The sequence below is a fragment of the Panthera pardus genome, unplaced genomic scaffold (assembly GCF_024362965.1).
Source record: "Panthera pardus isolate Hobbes unplaced genomic scaffold, ASM2436296v1 HiC_scaffold_8, whole genome shotgun sequence".
In the NCBI taxonomy this organism is placed as follows: domain Eukaryota; kingdom Metazoa; phylum Chordata; class Mammalia; order Carnivora; family Felidae; genus Panthera; species Panthera pardus.
Genome location: NW_026527013.1, coordinates 30,125,033 through 30,148,222, shown reverse-complemented (window position 1 = coordinate 30,148,222; position 23,190 = coordinate 30,125,033). Strand labels below are relative to the sequence as shown.

General features: G+C 42.0%; 1 protein-coding gene across 19 annotated transcripts in view; it reads left to right on the top strand.

Annotated features, from left to right (window-relative positions):
* Positions 1–23,190, top strand: part of CADPS (calcium dependent secretion activator) — a 476,583-nt gene that overhangs the window by 374,365 nt on the left and 79,028 nt on the right. For 10 of the 19 annotated variants that reach the window (XM_053898011.1, XM_053898009.1, XM_053898014.1 and 7 more), the window contains 5 exons: positions 5,074–5,094; positions 6,300–6,456; positions 7,524–7,665; positions 15,942–16,088; positions 19,479–19,634. In XM_053898011.1, the coding sequence (XP_053753986.1) occupies positions 5,074–5,094; positions 6,300–6,456; positions 7,524–7,665; positions 15,942–16,088; positions 19,479–19,634 (623 nt within the window). The remainder of the gene's footprint in view (positions 1–5,073; positions 5,095–6,299; positions 6,457–7,523; positions 7,666–15,941; positions 16,089–19,478; positions 19,635–23,190) is intronic. The other 9 variants (XM_053898018.1, XM_019469857.2, XM_019469859.2 and 6 more) reach the window with 3 other exon arrangements.

The following is a 23,190-nucleotide window of genomic DNA, read 5'->3' as shown; positions in this document are numbered from 1 at the left end:
CAAAAGGTGGCTACATGTTATACATTTCAGCTTTAAGTTTTCAGATGTTTCTAACAACAAGCAAAAGAGGTGAGTGTATTTTAAAGATAACATGTATTCCAGCAGCACAAGGTTATCGTCGGGAACACACACGATACTTTTTGGTCTTTTGTGGTTGTTGTTGTCGCCACCACTGTTGTTTTTATTTATTTTATTTGGTGTGTGGATCGCAGGCCATGTTTTTGAATTTATCTCTGTAACTTACTCCGCTCGCACGAGAGCCTTCACTGGTTAATCTCGGATGACCTAGGTTGCTAAATGCAGTGACGGAAGCAAATTATTCTGTGTTGTTCAACTTGTCGATTCTCCAACATACATCTGAATAAATACAGCCTACTTTTTCTTTTTCTTTTACGAACCACTGTCAAAACGATCGTTTTGATAATAACTGTAAACTAAGGGATTTCAAGGCTAACTAAATCCCAAAACTGCAAGGACTTAAACAACCCAACACTTCCAAAAGAAAAAAGATCCCAGGATTCCATTATGGTCAAACTATTTTGTCACTTCCTGTTTCAGAAACCGAGATTTAAAATTGCTCTTAAAATAACCTTTTTGAAAATTGCATTAATTTTCGCTCTTCCTCTCCATTCAGTTCTGCAGCAAGAGGGGAACCAAGGCACTCCATAAAAGCAATTTCTCAAGCACTTAAAATGATCATTCCCATGATACAGGAAAATTGACAGTATAGTTACATAATATATAATACACCATAAATCCAATCGTCCCGACTAATGCCTGATTGCATATTTAAATTTCCTCCCTGTTTTTCTACTGTTCCACTCAATCACGGCTGATCGTGGCAGGGAAAAGAGGTATGTGACTAAGCCGAATGAGCCAGCCACCTGCTGTCATAGTCTGTGCATGCCCTTCCAAGTATCATGTCTTCTACTGGGATTTTTCCTGGGTGCTCCTGCTTTCTAACACTGACCCGAGGAATGTAACGGCAACTTCCAGTGGACTGCTTGTGAAATGGCCCTCCACGGCAGGGTAAATGTGGGGGTTCTCTTGTGCGTGCATGAAGCGAGTGATATACTTAACAACAAGTGCAGTTACATCCCGACACGCGCCTTCTACCTGCCTGGATCCTGTCCTTAGCCTGTCTTAGTTTCCTACGTCCGTCTGTACTTACCTTTACCACAGCAGTTGAGTACCGAATGTAGTAACCAGTAGCTAGCCAGAGTGATACTAATCTTCCTCTACAACTGTCTGTATGTGAATCATATATACAGTATTTATATATAGAGAGAGTGTCAAAGAATCATGATCCCCCCCAAAACCCTCCTAAGAACGGGGTGAAGACCCTTTGAGGCGAGTGTAACTAACTCCAAGCGGTGCACAGCCAGGAATGAGAAGAGGGGCCAGATCAACCCCCTGCAAACCTGGAAACTAGGACCTACCTCCAGACATATAAAATTAAGTTGGGCTAGGATAATTTTTTTTTTCGACTCCATCCTAGAGGACATCCTTTTCAGATTGGGGGCCTTGGGGGTTTTGGTGACGGTAAGTACGTTCTTTCTGGGTGTCCACCGAATCATTTCCAGAGCTCCGCAGGGGTTCTGGCCTGCCCTCCCCTGATTTGGATGTTGAGGCTTTTCCCATGATGCCAAACCGAATCTACACATTTCTAAAGACCTGGATACGAAGAGGATGGCTTTCCTCAGTCACAGCTGTGCTGCTGTGCTTTTAACTAAAAGAAGAACAAAAGTGACAGACATGCTTCATTTGTAATCACGTGATACTCTCAGGCTGCTACAGGCTAAGGAAGGATGGATATTTTCCTAAATTACTCAAAAGAGGTACCAAAGGGAAGCTGATATTACAAAGAAGACGTTTTTGTTTGTTTTACTTTTCCAAACAAGCACTTTTCTCAGTAAGCGCTAATCATCATCTTAAACTGCCCTAATAACCATCATCATAAAAATATTTTAATCTTATGCATTGAAAAGGCATTCGGGGTAAGTAAATAGGGTAGGAATAAATCCAATTCTGTTTCCATTAGAAGTTAGACTGAAAACTTCAGCACACTTTGGAATTGGGAGACTTGATTCGGTTTTAGAGACGTGTACAGGATCATTTCCTGAATTAGTAATTTCACCCAATCACAGAATTTCATGAATGGATCAAAAGTTACCTATCTGCTAAGCACCGAGGCAACCTACCTCAGTGCTTTTTGGGAGAACAAGGAAACATAAGGCAGTCTTGACCTTCAAACAATACAGTGCATAGTGGCCAGGAGCTCGGGTTCTGTCAGAGAAGCTTGAGTTCGAATTCCAGCTTTACCTGCCCCTTGCTTTATGATCTCGACCTGGTTGCGTAACCTCTCTTATCCTGTAAATGAGAGAGAATAATAGAATCTACCTCAGATGGTCGTTTGGGGATGGAAGTCCGCATGAAGTAAAGTGTCTGGCGTTATGCCTGGCACGTAGTAAGTCCTCAGCAAAGCTTGGCTGTTGCATTTTTGGGGACGAATTGCTAAGGAAGCCAAATATATTGAGTATGTGATCATGAAAAGGGACAAAACTATGTGGAAAGTGTCAAGTGAAAGGTACAGACAGAATATGTGGAAAGAAGAAGGGGCTCTTTTCAAGGTGGAAGCATCCAGAAAGGCACCGTTTGTTCGGAGCGTTCACTTACAGATTGCAATCACCTGGAAAGCCCTTAAAACTTACTGATGCCAGGGTGTCACCCCAGCTCGAGGAGTCAGAATCTCACGGGGAGGAGCTGAGTATTAGTAATTTGTAAAACTGCCCAGCTGATTTCAAAGTAGAGCTGGGTCGAGAGCCCCCTGGACTACAGCTAACGAAGTAGAATTTGCTCTGATATGTTTAAGACGAGGTTTGGCTGCCAAAAAGAATGAAGTATGAAGATTTTTTTTTCTACTGACCAGTCCTCCTTGCATCTTCTCTGATCGCTCAGATACACTCAAGAAAATCACTAAACCCTAAGCATGGATCTCGGCCGTGGAGCCATGGCGTTTCGTGGCTCTACACAAACAAATGTGACAAGCAGACTTGCCTCCCTCACCAAAAAAAACCAACAATCCTTAGAATCATCTTTAATTCCAGTACAAAGTAATTAAATACCCCAAGAGAAAACATTCTCATCAGCTGGAACTATGTCACACATACACGCATGCACGATACGGTGGTAGTTGTCACATTTATTTCTTAATCTCAGCTTAATTCTGCTCTGAGAGCTGAAGTTATTCCCACATGCACGCACACACATACACACGAATAATGCCTTCACGTATCAGTGCTCTCCCTTTCCAATCTCTCTCTATGTATACGTATGTATATGTATATATGTATTGTGGTACACGAAGGGGTACATATATACATGTAGTTTGTGTACAAAATAGACAATGTGTTCAGTGTGGTGGACTGTATTCCTAAAGCATACATCTTTGCCTTTAAATAATGAAATGAGCGGGTAAGTATTTAGAAGCCAAAGCACAGCTCCTTATTATCTTTGGAAAAGATCTCCAAAGGCTTCGGATGCCCACAGACTTTGAGTTCAGTCGTGTACCAAAGTAGCATTCACCTGTATGAACAAGCGTGAGATAAATATAGTTGTTAGGTTTTGTTTTGGTGGTTTTTTTAAATTTTCAAGCTTGCCTTGCCCAACCCAGTCACACGGATTCTGTTCATTTGATTGAAATTATGATAATGGCTTTTTGGTTGTGACTGCCCTTGCCAGAATCTTTTCTCCAGAACCTCCTGATGTGGTTCTGGAAGAATTACCTTGGGTGGACAGAAGTAGATTTGGTCTTCATTTCTCCTACAGCTATTATATTTAAATGATCTTGACTTTAGAATCCAAAGTTTCTCTGCCAGACTTCAATAGTGATCATTCATATCGTAATAGTCATTGTTCTTTGTAGGGTTACCTATCCATATACCTATTCATGCAACAGCTATAGATAATTGCTCAATTTTATGAAATTCCAATGAGGGACTAGGCTCTCTATAGATAGAAGTGGGTGCTTATTTGGGCCTCTGGTTTGCAACATTTCAATAAACCTAGTAAGAACCAGGCGTGAAGTTGGGCTAAGAAATTTGGAATTTCAAACATTTAGGATTGGTTTTTTGTTCTTTTTTTTCTCTCTCTCTTTCTTTTTCTCCACACCCCGCCCCCCCCCCCCGCCCCCGTCATCCTAGAGCAAAATCATATCTGAGTAGGCAACTCAGTCTTCCCAGTAACTGTTTACTTGGACTCACCCTGAAGCTATAAAGTTCATAAAATAACTAATGAGGAAGTACCAGCCAACATTTGGCGTCTTTGTGAAGTTTGCAAATCTCCTGCCTCAGGATTAATGAGAGTCATCCCGCCATCTAGGGGTGGGGGTGGGAGTGGGACTCCAGCAAGTTCCAGTATTTTCAAGGTCTCTGCCCAAAACACAGGTGGCTGGGAGAGCTCCGGGGGTGGGCGGAGGATTTCTTCCTCTGCCGGATTTAGCCAGGTAGTCAGTGTGGAGCCAGCCCCACACCCCAGGGCCCTCGTGCCCAGGCAGGAAACCCACAATAAAACCTCATCGATTCAGACACAAATCCTTGTGGCAATTCAACTGCAGATGTGGCTCTTTTCATTTTTCTGAAGTGGAATGTTTGACATGATCTCAACTTTCTCTGGAAATTCTAACGGCTCTTCTCACAAGTTTTATCCCAGGACCTCTGAAGTTAAAGCTTCTATCTCTTTGACTTCACTTTAAGCATCAGTGGGTCTATGGTTATCAGAAGTTTTAAAAAAACTCTACATTTATGAGACACTTATATGGCAACCAGCGAACGCCTTTGACTTTCATGCCCAAGTACTGACTGCATTTGAAAGCAGTAAAATGATATCTCTTTTTAGAAAACCCCATAATGTAGGCTTTTTTGCTGACAGGCGAGCATCTCTCTTCTCTCCTTACTCTGAGTCGGTGAGGTTTTACTGTAAGTTAAAATGGAAACAGCAGGTGTCAATTTCCAGCCACGCTGACCTTGCAGAATGGTCCATGACTTGATTTTTTCCATTTAATTTGCAAACCAGCCACATGTTGATAAAGGAGAAGTAAGTAAAATGAAATCTCATGAAAGAAGAGAGGTGGACCCCTATTCTGCCTCCTAGTGGCTGTTAGAATATCCCCAAATAACTAATGAATCACAGAAGAGCTTGGCCATTGAACAAACTCTTTTCATTTATGGAATTATTTCCATAATCATCTTTCATGTTTCCAAACGCCTTCCCATCTTTTTTGTTGGTGAATGCTCCGGAAAGTGTTTCCAATGTAAATACTTTACGGCATTGGGTTGGGGGCTGGGGGACAAGACGGGCAGCCAATTTGCTTTTGTTTCTCTGCTCTCTTTGAAATCAGGAAAAAAAAGGGGGGGGGGCTGTTGACACCGCCACTCATTCTGCATGCTCCCTGCCAGAAATGATTAGTCAACATGCATGCATGCCTTTGAATGGCATTCACATCTGGCCTCGTCCGATGCGAATGTTGTCCCTGAGACCCTGCACAATGATTTCCAAGGACCCACGTGCATGAAAATGAGTTACTTCACTGATATTTTTTGGTTTTCAATGTACATACATGTCCGGCCCCCGGAAAAGTAAGTCCTGATCTTACTGAGTGCTTCCTAGCGTAAGCCTGATCTTCCCTACAGGCAGGATGCAACACCAGAGGCTCCCTGCTGAAAGAGATTTTGACTCAAAAGTTTGGTGACAATTGGAACAATGGTTTCCTTTGCCTTGGTATGAAATAGGAGTGACATTACCGATGCATAGAGAAATAATGAGTTGCTGAGCTTGTATGAGACCGTAGACCTTTAAGCCCAGATGTATAGATGTAAGTGAATAATAATTGCAAATTTTCAAGTTAGACCAGCAGAAAACCCATAAACACAGTGAAGAAACTCCCAAATTCGAATACCCTAGAGCAAGAGCTAGCCAACAGCAGTGACAAAGAGCATGACTCAAAACGTACTGGATTATTGTAAATTGAACAGAAGTTCCACGTCTGCCATTCCTCCAGCTGCGTCCTCTGACCAGCAGATCAGAATACGTTTGAAGGCAGGCCTGGAATTATGAAAAGCATTGCCTCGGGACACGTAAAAGCCCACTTGTCTGAAAAATGCTGTTCTTTTTACAATAAAGTCACCAAACCCTGCTGATGCACCGTTAATCTTGACCAGTGAGGACTTGACTTCACATCTTCAGTGGGAGAGAAAAGCTCATCGCCTCTTTGTCTGTTGTTTTTCTGCCAAATTTCAAAGGCCTTTGCGTGGTGGTCAGACTTGATGGTGGAGCATGCGGAGACGTTCCTGTCACTCTTTGCAGTGGATATGGATGCGGCGTTAGAGGTGCAGCCCCCAGACACATGGGACAGTTTTCCACTGTTTCAGCTGCTGAATGATTTTCTCCGTACTGATTGTACGTATCGTCTTCGACTGGTTGACTTTCCTAAGTAGTGTGCAGATAAATAGATCAATAATAGGTAAATAAACAGATCAATGAGATGTCTCCTCTGTCCCAGGCAGACTACAGGCTCATGAACCCCCTTCGTAGTTTTCTTATGACTTTAAAAACAACACAAGCTTACAGCTGATGGCCATTCTCGTTCTTCCAACAAATGTCCTGTTACAGGAAAGCCCTCTCTTCCCTAGGCAGGAGAGCTCAAGAGCTGTGTGATAAGTGGGACCCATGCCTGTGTGTTGTATTTGCTTTTGAACAAGCTAATTAACTTAACCTCTTCACATTTTGAAATTTTTATTGCAAGATGTTTTCTAGATGAAAAACAATTTCCAGCTAAATAACACCCCAACCGTTTCAGTACCTTACAGCAACACATAGCCATAAAATAAACCTTCCTTCCAAGAAGTGATGAAGGAGGGGAGGGGGACAGAATGCTCTTTCTTTCTGGGCATGTCACGGGAGGGAGGGGAGTGGGTGCAAGGAAAACCTGAAAAACAGTTGTCGATTATTGTTTTCACTGTATTTTTAGAGTTAATTTTTTTAATTTTTTTTAATGTTTATTTATTTTTGAAGGAGAGAGAAACAGAGTGTGAGTGGGGGAGGGGCAGAGAGAGAGGGAGACACAGAATCGGAAGCAGGCTCCTGGCTCTGAGCTGTCAGCACAGAGCCAGACGCAGGGCTCGAACCCACGTACTGTGAGATCATGACCTGAGCCGAAGTCGGACGCTCAACCGGCTGAGCCACCCAGGTGCCCCTCACTGTGTTTTTAAAGGAGCGTGATTGCTTTCCCTTTTTAGAAGAACAAAACAAATGGGTAAAATGTTTTTGAATTCCATTTTCCTCCCACACAGATTGAATCATGAGCTTCAGTGCCATTCATATACTTTTATTACTTCCCCCCTGCTTCTTTTTCGCCTCCCCCAGAAACGGTATATTTAATATAGAAGACAATCCCTTCTGTATGTACATTGTATACTGATAAACCAACTGTGGGTTCTTACCAAGCTTTTGCTTATCTGTTCTAGATAATTTGTGCAATGGAAAATTTCACAAACACCTGCAAGACCTGTTTGCCCCACTTGTGGTTAGATATGTGGATTTGATGGAGTCCTCAATTGCACAATCCATTCACAGGGGCTTTGAGCGGGAGTCATGGGAACCAGTCAAGTAAGGAAGCCTCTTTTGATATCATCGGAGTTTGGGTGCAAATGGCTGGACAGTCATACAGAAATGGATTAACGGTGTCACAGTTTTTATCGTTAGCAAGGACAGAGAGCAAACACTGTACATGTTTCTAACTGTGATGCTCACCCATAAGTGGGGGAGGGAGAAGGAGGTTGAGAAATGTTTTATGAAGTGAAATCTTTGTTTTATTGCACAAGATAAACAAGAAATAAGGGATAGAAACCTGGCTGTGATGTTAGTACTGTGTAGCTGACTCCAGTGGTGATACCCCTAGGAATTAACGTTTCCCACAGTGTGTTCCATAGGGGTCTAGCCAAGCAAACTCTTTCTATTAAAGGCCAGGTAGTGAATATTTAGGCTTTCCAAGGGGGCATAATCTCTGTCACAACTACTCAGCTCTACCCTTGTAGTGAAAAACCAAAACCAGACAAAAAGGCAAATGAATGAGTGTGGCCGCGTTCCCATAAAACTTTATTTTCAAAACCAGGAAACTGTCCTGTAGGCTACAGTTTGCCATTTCCTGGTCTAGGCCTTGGAGACACACTTTGAGAGAAGACTTCACTGTGGCCAGATATGTTTAGGAAAGTCTATCTACCCCACTCATCCACCCCACACCTGTATCTCCTGGAGAAGCAGAAAGCACAGCAGCATATTTGAAAGCTCTGAGAGCATGGTAATACAGACCCTTATTTAACTCTGTTTAACCTGGAGCTTCCTAAATGTATTTGACCTCTTATTTTGTCAATGGGACATCGCTCCTGTAGGACCAACGACCGGAAATCCTGTAGGGTGTAAATTTGGCAATTTCCACAATTGCTTAGCAAATCTTAGATCCCATTGGAAATGTCTGGCAGAATCAGTGCCACCTGTGTCCCCAGCAAGAAGGAGGGCTGTGACTCAAGAATGCTGGAGGGTCAGTCTTAGGCTCCCCTTTCTAGAGAAGTAGAGGGCTGCTAGGTGTTGAGAATTTTCTGGTATGGTTTGAAAAGCTCCAATAAAGCCTGGTATTAATTTTGCCCTGTCAGATTCCTTTTTGTTTTTTCTTTTCTTTAAGAAAAGCATTTTGTTCTTTCTAGTCCTTTCCATCTTTGAGAAGTAACAATCAGTATAGAGCATCATGGGGGTAGGTACAGCACACTTTGAGGTACTTCAGAACAAATATCTAAAACATTTCCCTCAAGTTCAAGGACTTGACTTGTGCCCTGTCTCTACACAGTCTTCTGGATTAAGATTCTTCCTCTTCATATTACACTGCATGACTCTAACTGACAAAGAAATGAGTGCAAAATAGCTTTCTCAGCCACACATCACCCGCCCCCCTCCCCCACGTCTAAGCCACAGGAGAAGTTTCTTGACTTACCCTACTGAAAGCAAGTTAATAGGTAGTTGCTCTTCATTCGCAAGTACCAAGAAATCTAAATCTTGGCTTGTTATTCTCAGGTTTATAACCTTCTCTTAATATGGCCCTGCTGACTTCTAACGCAGGAGAGTTAAACTGGGTCCCTTAATGATCAAGCGTGAACGAGGGGCTGTATTTTTTTGTAAATGCTCATTATATTCAAGCCACTTGTGCTGTGGAGAACAGCTGAGAAAAGGGAAAGGTTCAAATGAGTAATATTCACATTTTCAAAATAGCTTGAAATAATGGTCTTGAAATAGCTTGTACTTACTTGGGTTTAAATGTGGATGCTGTTACTACCAAACATGGGAGGAAATGATTGGTATCCGTCACTATTTCTTCAAGGGCCCTGGGGTTAGGGCCTTGCCCTCCACTTACCAGCCAGAAGGCAAGACTTTGAAACTCTCTGAACTTCTCCTCTATAAAACTGACTTTTTAAAATGTCCCTACCCGGTATCTGAGAATTGTCATGAAGCTCTGGGAGAATGTCATTGACGTCATTTTATAATCTGTTAAATTCTTCAAGCAGATATCTGTTATTCCTCTTACAGCATTAAATATTCTCGATAACATCAGAAATAAAGGTAGAATCAAAATGACTTTCACAAATGGACGTGTTAGGGAGGGTTTTGTTGGGGATTTCTTTTGAATGATTAAAAGAATAAAATTTGAACTCTTGGATCAGTAATTTAAAGATCTGACCATTAGGGAAGCATGAATAGTTGTGAATAATAGCTTGGGAATGTTTTATGTAGATGTTTTTTTTTTTCTCTTCTCAAGTAGCTTTTTGTGGGTCAAACTGTGCTCTTGGTTAGCGGCCGTGATTGTGGTCTGTTCAATTCGTGGTAAATAGTACATGCCTTTTGGAGTATATGGACACATTTGGAAGTGCCAACTAAAACATACATGAAATTACAATTCTTTGAAACCACACACATTTTATTAGCTGATTTGTAAACAGAACGTGGGTGCTATGACAGATTTGCAGAAATGGCCGGCACAAAATGAAGGGTAAAAAGACCTTGGGACTTCCTTTTATGTGCTAACAATGAGTCTCTCTATACTTCCTATCACGTGAAGAGAAAGTACAAACTCTTTTTTTTTTTTTAACGTTTATTTATTTTTGAGACAGAGAGAGACAAAGCATGAACGGGGGAGGGTCAGAGAGAGGGAGACACAGAATCTGAAACAGGCTCCAGGCTCTGAGCTGTCAGCACAGAGCCTGATGCGGGGCTCGAACTCACGGACCGCGAGATCATGACCTGGGCCGAAGTCGGCCGCTTAACCGACTGAGCCACCCAGGCGCCCCGAGAAAGTACAAACTTTTATCTGACCACTAGTGAAGAAGCAGAGATTCATTTTCCTTTTCGTATTTTTTTCCCAAGTAAAGAATGCTGTTTTTGGAATGTTTATTATTATTATTATTATTATTATTATTATGCGTAATCAAGAACAAGAAACTGACTTAGGTAAATAGATTCAGTTTGTACAACCTTCTCTAATCTTACCACGTGTTCGTTTCTCCATTACACACAAACACAGACGCACGCGCACACACACACACACACACACATACACACACAGACACACACAGACAATACATACACACAGCCTTTCCCTCAAATAATTGTTATATTCAAATAGCTCTGTTCTTCCATTTTTCAAAAGTTGTGATTACAGGCACCTGATTATAAGTAAAATGACTGAGAAATGCATTGTAAAGCTTACTGCAAGAGAAACTAGCATTCAAGTTATTAAAGAAAAGCAGCACTCTGAAAAGAAAATGCTACCTATATATTGAGTTTGCTAAAAACAGAAGTATTCTTTCTTCTTCAGATTTTCTTATTTCAAAATATAGACCTGCAAAATAAAGCAGAAATATAATCCTTTGAGCTTGATACAACTGAAGCTACTTGATAGAGTAACATGGCCAAGTTCTAGTGCCGCTTTTCTCTAGAAAGATGGCCTTCCATCTCTGCAAGGGAGAATGGGTCGCTGCATCTCTGTGTCCCTTAAACCAGATAACCGTCATGATCAGCATCTCAATGCATTTGTGGAAAATGTTGTTGTACCATTTCTATAACCACAGCGGAAGGCCATCAGCCTGTCAAGAATAGGCTCAAGCTAGAGCCCATAGCGCCCTCATGGGTGTCCATTAGGAAAGGTCATAGGGCCATTGCTGGGAAGGTTGTCCCCAACTCTCCCTGCAGCCCTGAATATGAGCTTTTGGCCCTCACTGATGTTGGGCAGCCTTTCTACCAGCTCTTCAGAGTTGGCTCCTTGTTAGTCAAGTCATTGTGGCCTTTGGCATGGAAGCAAACTTAGAAAGCAAGTAATCTGAAGCTCCCCAGGACTACTATGTACCCACTCCACACCACCTTTTCCTTGACAGATCATGTCTCAATCTCCACTTAAACACCTCCAGGTACAGGGAATCCACACTTCATGGTTACCCATTTCAGGTTAAAAGGGCTCTGAATGGTTGCTCTAGACACTATTTTTGACATATGCACACTGAAAAATCTGGGTTTCTCATTTCTCAGAATGCACTCTACCTCTCTCTGCCTGAGATGTATATATGAAAGGTGTTTTTTAAATAACCTCATTTTCCAGATTGTCAAAGATATCAATATCTTAATGAACTGTCAGACCAAAGGCACCTTAGCGACATGTAGGTGACCTGGGATGAAATACAAAAGTACTAGACTGAGAGGAGACTGAACCTTGGGCAAGTCAGATGACTTTCCTGAGCCTCACTATCCTCCTTTGTAAAACAAAGACTTTGAATACCCAAGACTTTTTCAAGCATTCTGGAAAATGTGATTTTCCATATTCACCCCATATCCACATTTGGTCACCAGCGCCTCCCTAGCACCTAGAACAGAGCCTGGGACACAATAGGTGCTCAATAAATATTTATTGACTGACATTTATTAAGGAACTATACAGCCTAGAAATTACAAGGATACAATAGAGAAACTGTGGGGATGAGAAAGAAAGATATAATCCCCTGGTCTGGGATCTCAATTTAGCTGGGTCTGAGCAACATACACACAAGAAAAATGACTTTAAATATTTACCAATGTAGAAGTAGCTTAACAAAGTGTGATGAAAGCATGGAATAGAGGGGAACAAATCTCAACTGAGGAGTCACAAAGGGAATGGCTTGGAGAGTAATATTTCCAGAGGGGTAAGTGCTGGGAAAGAGCATAAGCAAATGCAGAAATATGGGGGAAGTGGAAACGGTGAATGTTTGATTTTGGCCAGCATGGATTAGGAAGGAAGCAAGCTATGAGGTTGGAAAATTGATTGGGAGGTTCTAAAAATCCCATGAAGTTTAGAACTTTATTCTCTAGGTCATACTTTTCAAACAGGGGCTTCATAGCTCCCAGACTGGTAAAAAATGGTTCTTGGCAGGGAAGAGGGGCAAAAAAATTTTTACTCTTGTTATGTATATGTGTAAAGCACAGGTCTACATACAGTTCATAAACAGATACACAGTACATTGGTGGTATGAAATTCTCACAGGGAAGGCAGTTGGGGGCCTGGTGGTGATAATGAATAAAAGGTTGGGAAACATCATTCTAAACTATAGGAAGGTATCAAAGAGTGCCCACACCCCAAGCCAGGGATTAGACCTAAGGATAATCATGGAGAAAGGCTTTAGTGTCCAGAGCACCAAAAGAAGACAAGATGTACTATGTAGATTCATGCAACAAATGGCTCATAAAGTGGAAGGCATTCTGAATCTCAAGTCTAACCCCATCCAGAAGTCTTTGAGAGAAGACCCAACCATATCCTCTCTACATGGAGACACAGTCTTGATTAGAATTTATTCCAGAAGTAAGAGATGTCTCTACCTCTGGTTGTTCATCCATAGAAATGAGGCATGCACATTTGTGACATTTATCCATGTGAAAGAGAGAGAGCAGATGATATTTTTTTAATCCAGTGATCCAGGGACAGTCCCTTTGACCTGAATGGGAGCTACCCTTTTTTTTTTTTTAGCAGAGTCCCTAAAATGAATGAGTCTAATTTTTTCAAGGTTATTTTTTAGTAAATGCACCCAACACAGGGCTCAAACCCATGACCCTGAGATCAAGACTTGCACACTCATCCAACTGAGCCAGACAGATGCCCCAGAATGAGTCTGATTTTTGACATATATCAGTTGTTGTGATTACAATTCACACCTCTTATAGTATCCACAGATGTCCCATTATGATTCTCACAGAGAAGCCTGTGATGGACTTGTTTTTAGGTAGTTACTAAAGGGCAATTTGTTATCCTCATCAGTGGCTCCTGGAGCCTGATCTGACCTGAGTGCTACTAGAAAATTCTCCCTTTTCTCATGTATATTATGCTTGGAATTGCCTCTTTGACTATTAATACAAGTTATTAATATCCAAGTGAAATATTAGTAACATTAATACGACACTATATTATTTTGCTGAATGCAGAAATATCAAGCATGTTTCAGTCTTTTAAAAGTAGAGCATTCTAGTATGTCACATGAAGGAAATGTTTCTACGAGTCCAGTGCAGTAGTCCAGCCAAAATGTCATATTTTACAAATACAATATGCTTTGATTAATATAAGTATTTTTTTCAAATTTGCATATGCAAAACAAAGCTCATTTCTAATTTGTGTACACACCATCCGCTAATATGTTTAAATTAAGTTGCTTTTGCATACATCTGTATGTTATTCATTTCTAGCTACTTTTAATTTGCTTAGAATTGACATTTTAACTTGCCAGGCTGCCATCTCTAAAGATCTCCTAATTCCTTGATCATTATTCAGTGTGTGTATCATCTAATGATCACATTTGCTTATGTAGGCTTACACATGTCTTAATGGAAATCGCCAACGGTTTTGTTACATGGCAGTGTTTAAGTCTGAGAGCCACCAGGGACTGACTGCAGAGGCAGATTCTCCTGTTAAACAGAGAAGCATCGAGGAAGAAGTTCCACTGTTCCTTCTACCTAATAGTCATATTTAGCTACTCTTCTCTTGACCATTCCTAGAAGAGCACCCTTTCATTCCAAGTAAAGAAGCGAGTTTACTTTCCCAAAACGTGAAGTGCAGAGGACGAACCTGTGAGACAAACCTGTTTCCCTTAAGGAAAAGAACGCTAGGTTGATATTTTGCATTCTAGGTTTTTCCATCGGGATTGCCATTGTGAAAGAGTAACTTGTTTCTAGAGGGAGGCAGATTTCCTGACTCTCTGTGGGGCCCAGGACTTCTGACTTATCAGGAGGCTTGCCCCCAGGCAGCCCCAGCCCTTGCAAGGGTTCTGTTAGTCAAACACAGCTTGCCCAGGGCAGATCTGCTTTGGCAAAACTTGCTCTTCTGCAAGATCCAAAAAGAAACCCTCAACTCCTCTGCCAAAGTTCTGTCAACTCCACTTAAACAGGAAGGCTCCTCTCAGATGCAGAGTTAGGCTGGGCTCTACCGTGCCAGTGACTTTGGCTGGATGGAACACCCTTAAAATGCCACTACAGAGGCACACGGTGCCAGCTCGAAGAGCAGTAAATGCCACAGTCCCTCCACAGAGATACGGTTGACTTGAGTTGGGGATTTTGTTTTGTTTTATTTTCTCTCTTTATTCGTAAGGTCATCCGTCTCTCCTTCATCATGTCAGTTGATCGATCTCCGTTCAAAAAACAAGAAGCTGATGCAAGGTCACGTTTTTAACTCTCCATTAATTTTAACAGTTTGCAGAAAAACACGCTGCTCTGTGAACTTTCACACACTGAACATGCCCCTAATAATCACACAAAGAAACAGAACATCCCCAGTGCCCCCCCAAACCCCTGCATTCTTTCTTCCAGTTTTTATCTCACTTCCAAGTGTGACCGCTCTAACACGAGGCCACATTTTTCTTTTTAGTTTTAGAGAGACAAAAAGTGAGTGGGGGAGAGGGGCAGAGAGAGAGAATCTCAAGCAGCTTCATGCTCAGCATGGAGCACGCTGTGGGGCTCAATCCCATGACCTTGGGATCGTGACCTGAGCTGAATCAAGAGTCAGACGCTCAACCAACTGAGCCACCCAGGTGCCCCATGAGGCCACGTTTCAAATCTACTTATGGTCCAAGAATTTAGAACTAGAGGTGAACTTTCTTTTCCTAGGTGTCTTTTTAGGTGTGTAAACATTTCTCCATTTTAATTGGACTTAGTTTGGGAGAGCAAGTTTCTTTAAGTGTTTTGTACAGTGACTCAAAGCTAATCCTTCTTCTTGGTACAATCCCTTCATCTTTGCTTTCAACTAGGACACCCCATGTCACATATACCTGTCTTCAGAAGTAACAGTTGGGAAGTATGCATTCAAGTGGGTCAATTTCCCATTCTGCCTTGGATCTAATATCTGACTTGAGAAATGTGCCTCCCTCAAAAATAATTTACGAATAAAAGTAAGAAAAGGAAAGTACGCCACCATTTGTATCGGTCTCAGTCACTTCCCCGGCAGCCCCCACCCCACCAATGCCAAGTATTCCATGCACTTCATGTTTTTAGTATCAGACAAGTTCTGGACTCTCACGGCAGTGCATTTGGGAACCAGAGCCCCCTCACAAAGGCATTTCTATAATGTGATCATTGTGTATAGGTGTCTGTGAGCTTTCACACTTTTAAGTCACTCTGTAGTTACTTTTTCCCATTAACTTTTGTCATTTCTCTCTGACTACTGAGCTGTACCACAACGCCCCATCCGTGAGCTGTCTTCTGAAGTGTGTGGCCTGCGTTTCCCCTGTTGTCTTGCTGTGAACTTGGCCAATTTATTTACAACTGTCATGTGCTTCTGCCGCATCTGCATTGTCACTGTGATGGTATTTTTTTCTTTCTGTCTGTTTCTTCCACAGGAGTTTAACCAGTAACCTACCCAATGTGAACCTACCCAATGTGAACCTTCCCAAAGTACCAAATCTACCAGTTAACATCCCTCTAGGCATCCCACAAATGCCTACTTTTTCGGCACCGTCATGGATGGCTGCTATATATGATGCTGAGTGTGTATTCAGTTCACATTAGATCTAATTTAAATTTAAGTGATCTTGGCATGGATATGTATTGTTTATTTCTATACATCCTATATAACAGAGATGGAGATGGATAATTAGACATATTTTGCTGATCATACGGAGACAATATTGTTTATTTCTGGCACACAGCGTGTTTGTAAGACGTTTGCTATATATACAGCACTAACAATTTGTCTTACGCCCACTGAACGCTTGAGGGCTACGTTTAACTTCCTGAATTCTTTTGCAAAAAGATTCTGCCCATGTTTTTTGTTGTTGTTGTTGTTGTTGTTTTTCTTTTTTAAATTAGAGTGCCGTGACTTCGGGAGTTATCCGTTCAAAAACAGTCCAAGAAACCTCTCTGATGGGCTGGCCAGTCCTCTCTGGCCTGATCCAAATCTAAGAGGGAAGCACACTTACCTAAAAGCTGGGGTTTTCTTTAAATAAAAAATTCCTAGAGTCTGTTTAAACCGAAAAGCATATTTCGGGTGTCAGCAAATGGCAGGATATAGTAACAGTATGTTCAGGGCTAAATGAAAACTTCTGAATGGATCAAGCCTTAGTAATGTATATGTTATGTAAAGATACTTTCCAAGGTCAAAATACAATATGGAGCATTGGGATCTAGGTAGCAAGAAGCTATCTAAATTTGAGAATGCAAGAGTCGAAAAACAGATAATTAAATTTTTTGGTAGCTGTATCATCTGTGGTCTGAGGATAGGACCATTCTTTACATTCATCCATACAAATGCCAGGAATGCATGGGGTTTGTTGTTGTTGTTTTTGTTTTTGTCTTTTTTTTTTTTTTTGGAGGCCTAGCCACCCCTTTAAAGGCAGCAGCTCAGAGGGTCAAGGTTATGCAGCCACTTCTAGCTTGGCAAGTGGCTCTCTTTTTTTTCCCTTTGCAAGAAGAAGATCCAACACCCCTAAATTCTATCTCAGAGAAATTAAAACCATGTGCATGATTTAATAAGTGAAATAGAGTTTAGTGATTCTATACCGTCCTTTGATCCTTTTCTTAGACCACAGCTAATTATAGGCCAGATAAGCTTTTTCTTGAAAGAATAAATTGGCACATTTTCAAAGGGAAGTGTTAGTATCAAAGGAATAAAAAATGATCTGAAACTGGCAGTGATGTTTTGAAATGTCGAAATCACATTTATCAAGATGGCCCTCAGCATTTTTATTTTTGCAATAATCCAGGTAGAAACTGGATGTTCAATGACCGCTCTACTTGGCTGCTTCAGAGTTGCCTAACATTTTTAAAAACCTATGTTCGTTCACAAGTTCACAATGCAATCATATGGTCAATGTGTCTGATTCTCTTTTAACGATGAACTAAGACCTCCAAAAATTTATACCTGAAAAAAAAAATCTTCTACAAAAAGTAAATCATATTCATGCTAAGATGACTCTATCAAAAGTTAGATTAGGTAGTATCTGTTAAAAATTAAAACATAAATATCTGAAAGCTTTTCTTACCTTCTTTTGTGCATGCTCCGTGGCATTGTTTCTGAAAAGATATGAATCAAGACATTGTAATAAAGCAGATAATGGTCTCCATTCAATTAATTAAGGCATGAGTGGGAACACATTTTGGTAACTGCTCAGCAATCAAAATAATCTTGGTGCTATTGCCTTAACATTAACAGTTTATCTTAAAAATAAAAAGAAAATATTCTTTTCCTCATGTCAAAACTTAATAATAAGCTCTTCAAAGAAAAAAAAAAACCCAGAAGAATTTTTTGAAACTCTGAAACCAGATGGGTGTCAAAATGTTGTTGTAATAAATACCAATTATTGCATTCATATGTACTTAATGATTTAAAACATACAACCATGCAGTTCCAAAACGGGGTTTAGACTAGACCAAGTTGGGGTTTCTTTTTCCCAAGCATAGGATGGGGCAGGGGGAAGGCTGAACTTTCACGGAGAAACAATGCATTCCCCCACTTTTGAACAGTGCTTACGGCAGTATCTGAGTAGAAGGCGTAGATCCTCAATCGCTCACCAGGAAATGCCTGATTCTATATCTTTTCATAATTCCGGTTTCCTCCTTTGCCACCTTTCATTTTAAGGACGTGTTTCCATGTTACCTGCTCCTTCGTGTCAGATACATCTACATACTGACCTCAGACTGGTCTGTCCTTGGAAACATTACCCTGTTGGTCCAGGCCGTAGGCTCCCTCTTGGCATGTTGGGAGTTTGCCCCCTCCCCACCCCACAGTAGCTGTGTATGCGTTTATGCACTAGCTATATTTCTCTCTGAAGCATTAATTCAATGCAGCTGGCATCTGTCACAATAGAAACACCCACTCTCATCTGTTTCTATAGACGATGTCAGAACAAGTGGTAATGCATGGTGTGTTGGACATTTTATAAATTACCGTGTTAGCATTAGTGGTATGCGAGGAAGGGGGGGTGGGTGGCCACCCCTCAGAGCTCCAAACGGGACTGTTACCAAAGAGAAAGCCAGCCAGAGAAGGGCAAGAGGGTGAGAGGCGGAGCATTTCCCATACACAGGCTTTCCGTGGATGCCCCAGGTAAAAGTTTCTTACACGTCATTGTACAGAAAGGAATCAAGACCAATTTCTCCATCTGTACAGGAGACTGGGTAAGGTGGTGCAACGGTAAAAGAGCTCAGGTCTTGAGCCCTAAAGCTTTGCCAATATCCCGTGTCCGCTCATCGCCCCCTCCCCCCACAACACCTCACCTCATCCTGGGGCTGTCTATGCAACAGGCTGGTCGATGATAATTGGAATAATAACCAAACTGAACAAGAATCTTGGACTCAAGGTATCCAGGTGTACTCGTCTTGATTTGAGTCACCCCAGTTTCTTTCCAGCTCTTCAAAAGAGAAAGCAGGTCCTCGCTCACCACTTTGTTAGCACTGTCCTTTTAAAACTGAAAGTCTTGTGCAATCTCCAAGAGACCTCCGCTCTGGAGGGGAGCTGGGGAAATGCATGAAACCCTGAATTTTAATAACTGCATGTTGCCATGTAGTTATTATCTGTTGAGACTTACTTCTCCCTCTGGTTCGTGGCCTTCATCTAAATCATCACATGTGTTAATGTGGTTATTAAAAGAAGGCTGATTTTTACCATACACCGTTCTCCTGGTCATGGTGGGGCAACACCTTTCCTCAGACTTCTCACTGGTCTGGAATGATTGGCCGAACAAAGCAGACTAAGTCATGTATGGTAAAACTCAAAATCTGCCGGTGGAGATTGCCCCCACCTCCACCGCCAACATGCGTCGTTTTGTATGTTGAAGCCACTGTTTGCCTTAAGCCTTCTAGCGCCTAGTCGTTTTTGTGTCAGCTTTTCCAAAACCCAAGGCCAGTGGGTGACTGTTGTTTTCTAATTTTTATCCTGCCAGTAATGGATCAGGCACTTCAGAAGATCTGTTCTGGAAACTTGATGCCCTTCAGACCTTCATTCGGGACTTGCACTGGCCCGAAGAAGAGTTTGGAAAGCACCTAGAACAACGGCTGAAGCTGATGGCAAGTGACATGATTGAATCTTGTGTCAAAAGGTAAGTCTAGTGGCTGGACAGGCTCTGCATGCCCTCTCCACTATCCTCTGACTCAGGGAATGGTAGGCGGCCACTCATTCGATTGGCCGCAATTTGGATTTTTGAGGGGAGAAGGCGATTGCTTGTCAAAGTCAGCCAGAGTGGTGGCCACCCAAGTCTAGCTCCTGTTCACCCGCCCCACATCTGTCCCAAACCCAACACAATATGGCAGCCAGTTTCTTCACTTAGCTCCCTGAGGGAAGGATGCATGTGTGTTCTTATTCTGCTCTGTATCCCTGGTATCTAGCGTCATCTGACACAAAGTATTTACTTAATAAATATTTGTTAAAGGTACAAGTGTATGTGGGAGGGGACAACTAGATGAAATAAAGAGAAGTACACGTCTTTCTGGAGCCGCCATATCCAGTTCAGGTAGTGGGAATCGAATGCCTTTTAAGAAACGTGAGCAAGACCTCAGCGACATCATTCGGTCTATATACACGAACTGAGCACTTCCTGTGTGCCAACTCTTAGTTGTCCTGCCCCAAATCTAACTAGATATCCATCAGGGGCCATTTTGATTTCCTACAAATTGCCTGTTTTGTCGCTGCAGCATATAGGATTGAGGTGAGCATGCGGCACTTGAAGCTCCCAGGTAGAATGTTCTGAGAAAGTGAAGAGAAGAAAACGAGAACAATATGCATCCATTCAGCAAAAATTGTTTAGCTCCTCCTATCTGCCAGGCACCGTGCTACATTCTTGGCATACCATCAAAGAATAAGACACCACAGCCCGTCCCTCCTGGAGTATCTATATCTGTGTATCAGACACAGAGATGAAATTCCTCTGGTTTAACATCGTTATCATCACCCTGTCTGTCCCCAGACACACATCCAAGTTCCTTTTCCAGTTCATAATTGTTCCATTATTCTTCCTCTATTCAAAACAAAAAGGAGAGACCACAAGCAGCCTAGGCCACTCCAGATCCCCAGATGTTGTGTCGTTTGGCTGATGGATCAGTTGTGGGTGACGGGGGCTGGGTTTGTCTGGGAGTGATCTGAGTTTTATATCTTAGAGGAAGAAAAGAGAAGTAATAGCATCAAAACTGGGAACCACAAGGGCAAAAGAACAGCACGGTCCTAGGCACGTGAGCATCTCAGCAAGAATGAGAAAAGGAGCCACATGCTGTGGGGAGTCTGGGCAGGTGTTTGATGGCACTTCTGGAAGCGTACAGTCCTGGCGACCCCATATTTTGTGTTTTATTCTTGTCTTTGCACTCTTAGAACCAAAGGCAGACCTACTGTTCAAACCCAAGGTCAAAATGTTTCCTGAGAATTTCAAATTCTGCCATTTCCTACATGGCCTCTATCGGTTTTAGGAAGAGCAACTCCTTTCGTGTGGCCAAAGCATTCCGCCAAAACCTTCTTGTGGGGCAGTTCCCCTGTGGTGAAAAATTCTCTCCTGATCTGTACTCAGGGCTACGGCACATTAGAATGAACACTTACCCACGTCCGGTCTGTGCACACGATTGTACAGAAAGATGTGCGCACCCTTCTGAGAAGCCAGTCTTTGGAGTAGGGTAGGGAGACCACAGGAAGACATGTGGATGTGAAAGATAGACAGTGACTCCATCTTAACCCTTACTGCAAATCTCTGGGGAACAGCCACCCCAAGGAGTGTGGAGCACTCACAGGCAGGGAGTCTATCTGATTCTCTCTGAGCTCCTGGCCCTCCGGGTCCCAGCATCATGTTTGGTACATAGCTGTGAAGTAACCTTCCGTTAACAAAAGTTAGTCAACTGCACCTGCACATTGGCGATGGATGCTTAAATTTCTGGATGTCCCTTCCAACTAAGGCCCCAGACAAAAGCAGACAACTGCAAATGTAAGTGCAAATATCACCCCCCAACCTCCAGATGCAGAGGGTAAAATACGAAAAAGTCCTTGGATATTTGAAGACATAGAATCTACATGAGTAGAGCCTAGATCTTCGGCTTTCTTTCCTCTTTGGGACAGAATCGATGGCCCTCGTTCTAGAAGGACATCAACATAAGGACATGATTTCATAGATGCAAATATGCGACATCCAAAAGTTTCAATCAGGCGCTCTTCATTTCCAAGTTTCTAAGAAGTTTAAATCATTCATTCGATGGGCGTGACAGAGCCTGCAGTGTAGTCTATATCAGATACCGTATTTCACCAACACATTGCCCCCTAACCCTGCCCTCAAGGAGAATCACATAGATTCAGTGACTGCACCGTCCCTGGCACGTTGCTCTATGGAGCCCCGTAAGTCACATTAACTTTGCCTCTGGCTTCCCCCTTTGCACAGCCCCACCCTCCCAGGGCCGTGCACAGTTCTCCTGTGGAAACAGAAGCCGGTGACTTCCTTGTAAGGGAGCGATTTAGCACTTCCCCTTCTCAAATTGGGCCGGAACTGGCATGCAGGCCTCAGATCAGCACAGGGACCTGTCCAGCTCAGTCCCCATCAGACATCCTTTTCACAAAACCAGAAAAGAATGTATTTTCAGCGTAGCTTAAAATGATCATCATGATTAGAAAGCTACTTCAGTGCACCGAGCCTTTAGGAGCCAAGATACATTTATCTTTAACATGATCATATAATATATAGGAGTGTTTTAAGGTTTTTTTTTTTTTTAAGTTTTTTTTCTTAAGAACTAGGCTTCCAACCTTAGAAATTATACTTGGCTTCCCTGCATGCACTCAGGGTGTGTTAGCAAGCTGGCATCCTTTCCCGAGCTAACTAGCTGTGTGGTCCTCCTATGCACTGTTAGAAAACTGCTACAAATACCTCCTAAAGCAATGCTTTCCTGGTGGCTGCATGATCTCCAGAACCTGACCGTGAACAATACTGAAAAGACACATTGGACGAAAGGAGCTTTAATAAAACCACTTACTAGCCAGGCGCTTTTCTTTCAAGACGTGTGATGATGTGACCCACTTCTCTAAAACCTTTTACAATATAACTGGTCCCCTTTACAATGCTGATACCAAGGATTAAATCTCACACCTGTATTACCAGCTGGCCACGGCAGACTAGGTTTTTCCTGTGAGCAGTAAGCACATTGCTGGGATCAGAATTTGACCTATGTCAAAATTATGTCACTCTAAGCTTTTACCATTACACAATTATTGAATTGGTAAGTATATTATGCCATTTTCACTTGTAAAAAATATATACTCATACTGCAGAATAATAGACATTGCAAACAAATATACTGGAAGTCCCCTGATATCACTCCTTCTAATTGAACTTTCCTCCCCAAAGTTACCTATCTTATTTTTTTAGTCCTTAAAGCCATATAATAATTGGATTTTTTTTTTACTTCAGTCTCTTTCAAAACCAAAAGAAAAAAAAAACACCAAATGTCATTTAAGATTTTTCCCCCACCATGAGATTTTGAAGATTAGAAGCTGCTTTTTTGTTTTTTGTTTTTTTAATGAAGTGATTCAAGGTAGGCAGTTGCCAATGTGAGAGAAGTTACATATGCTATAATGCTATAATTGGGTTTTTGTTCATTCATTCATTCTCCTGCAATTAGGGTTCTCCATAGCAT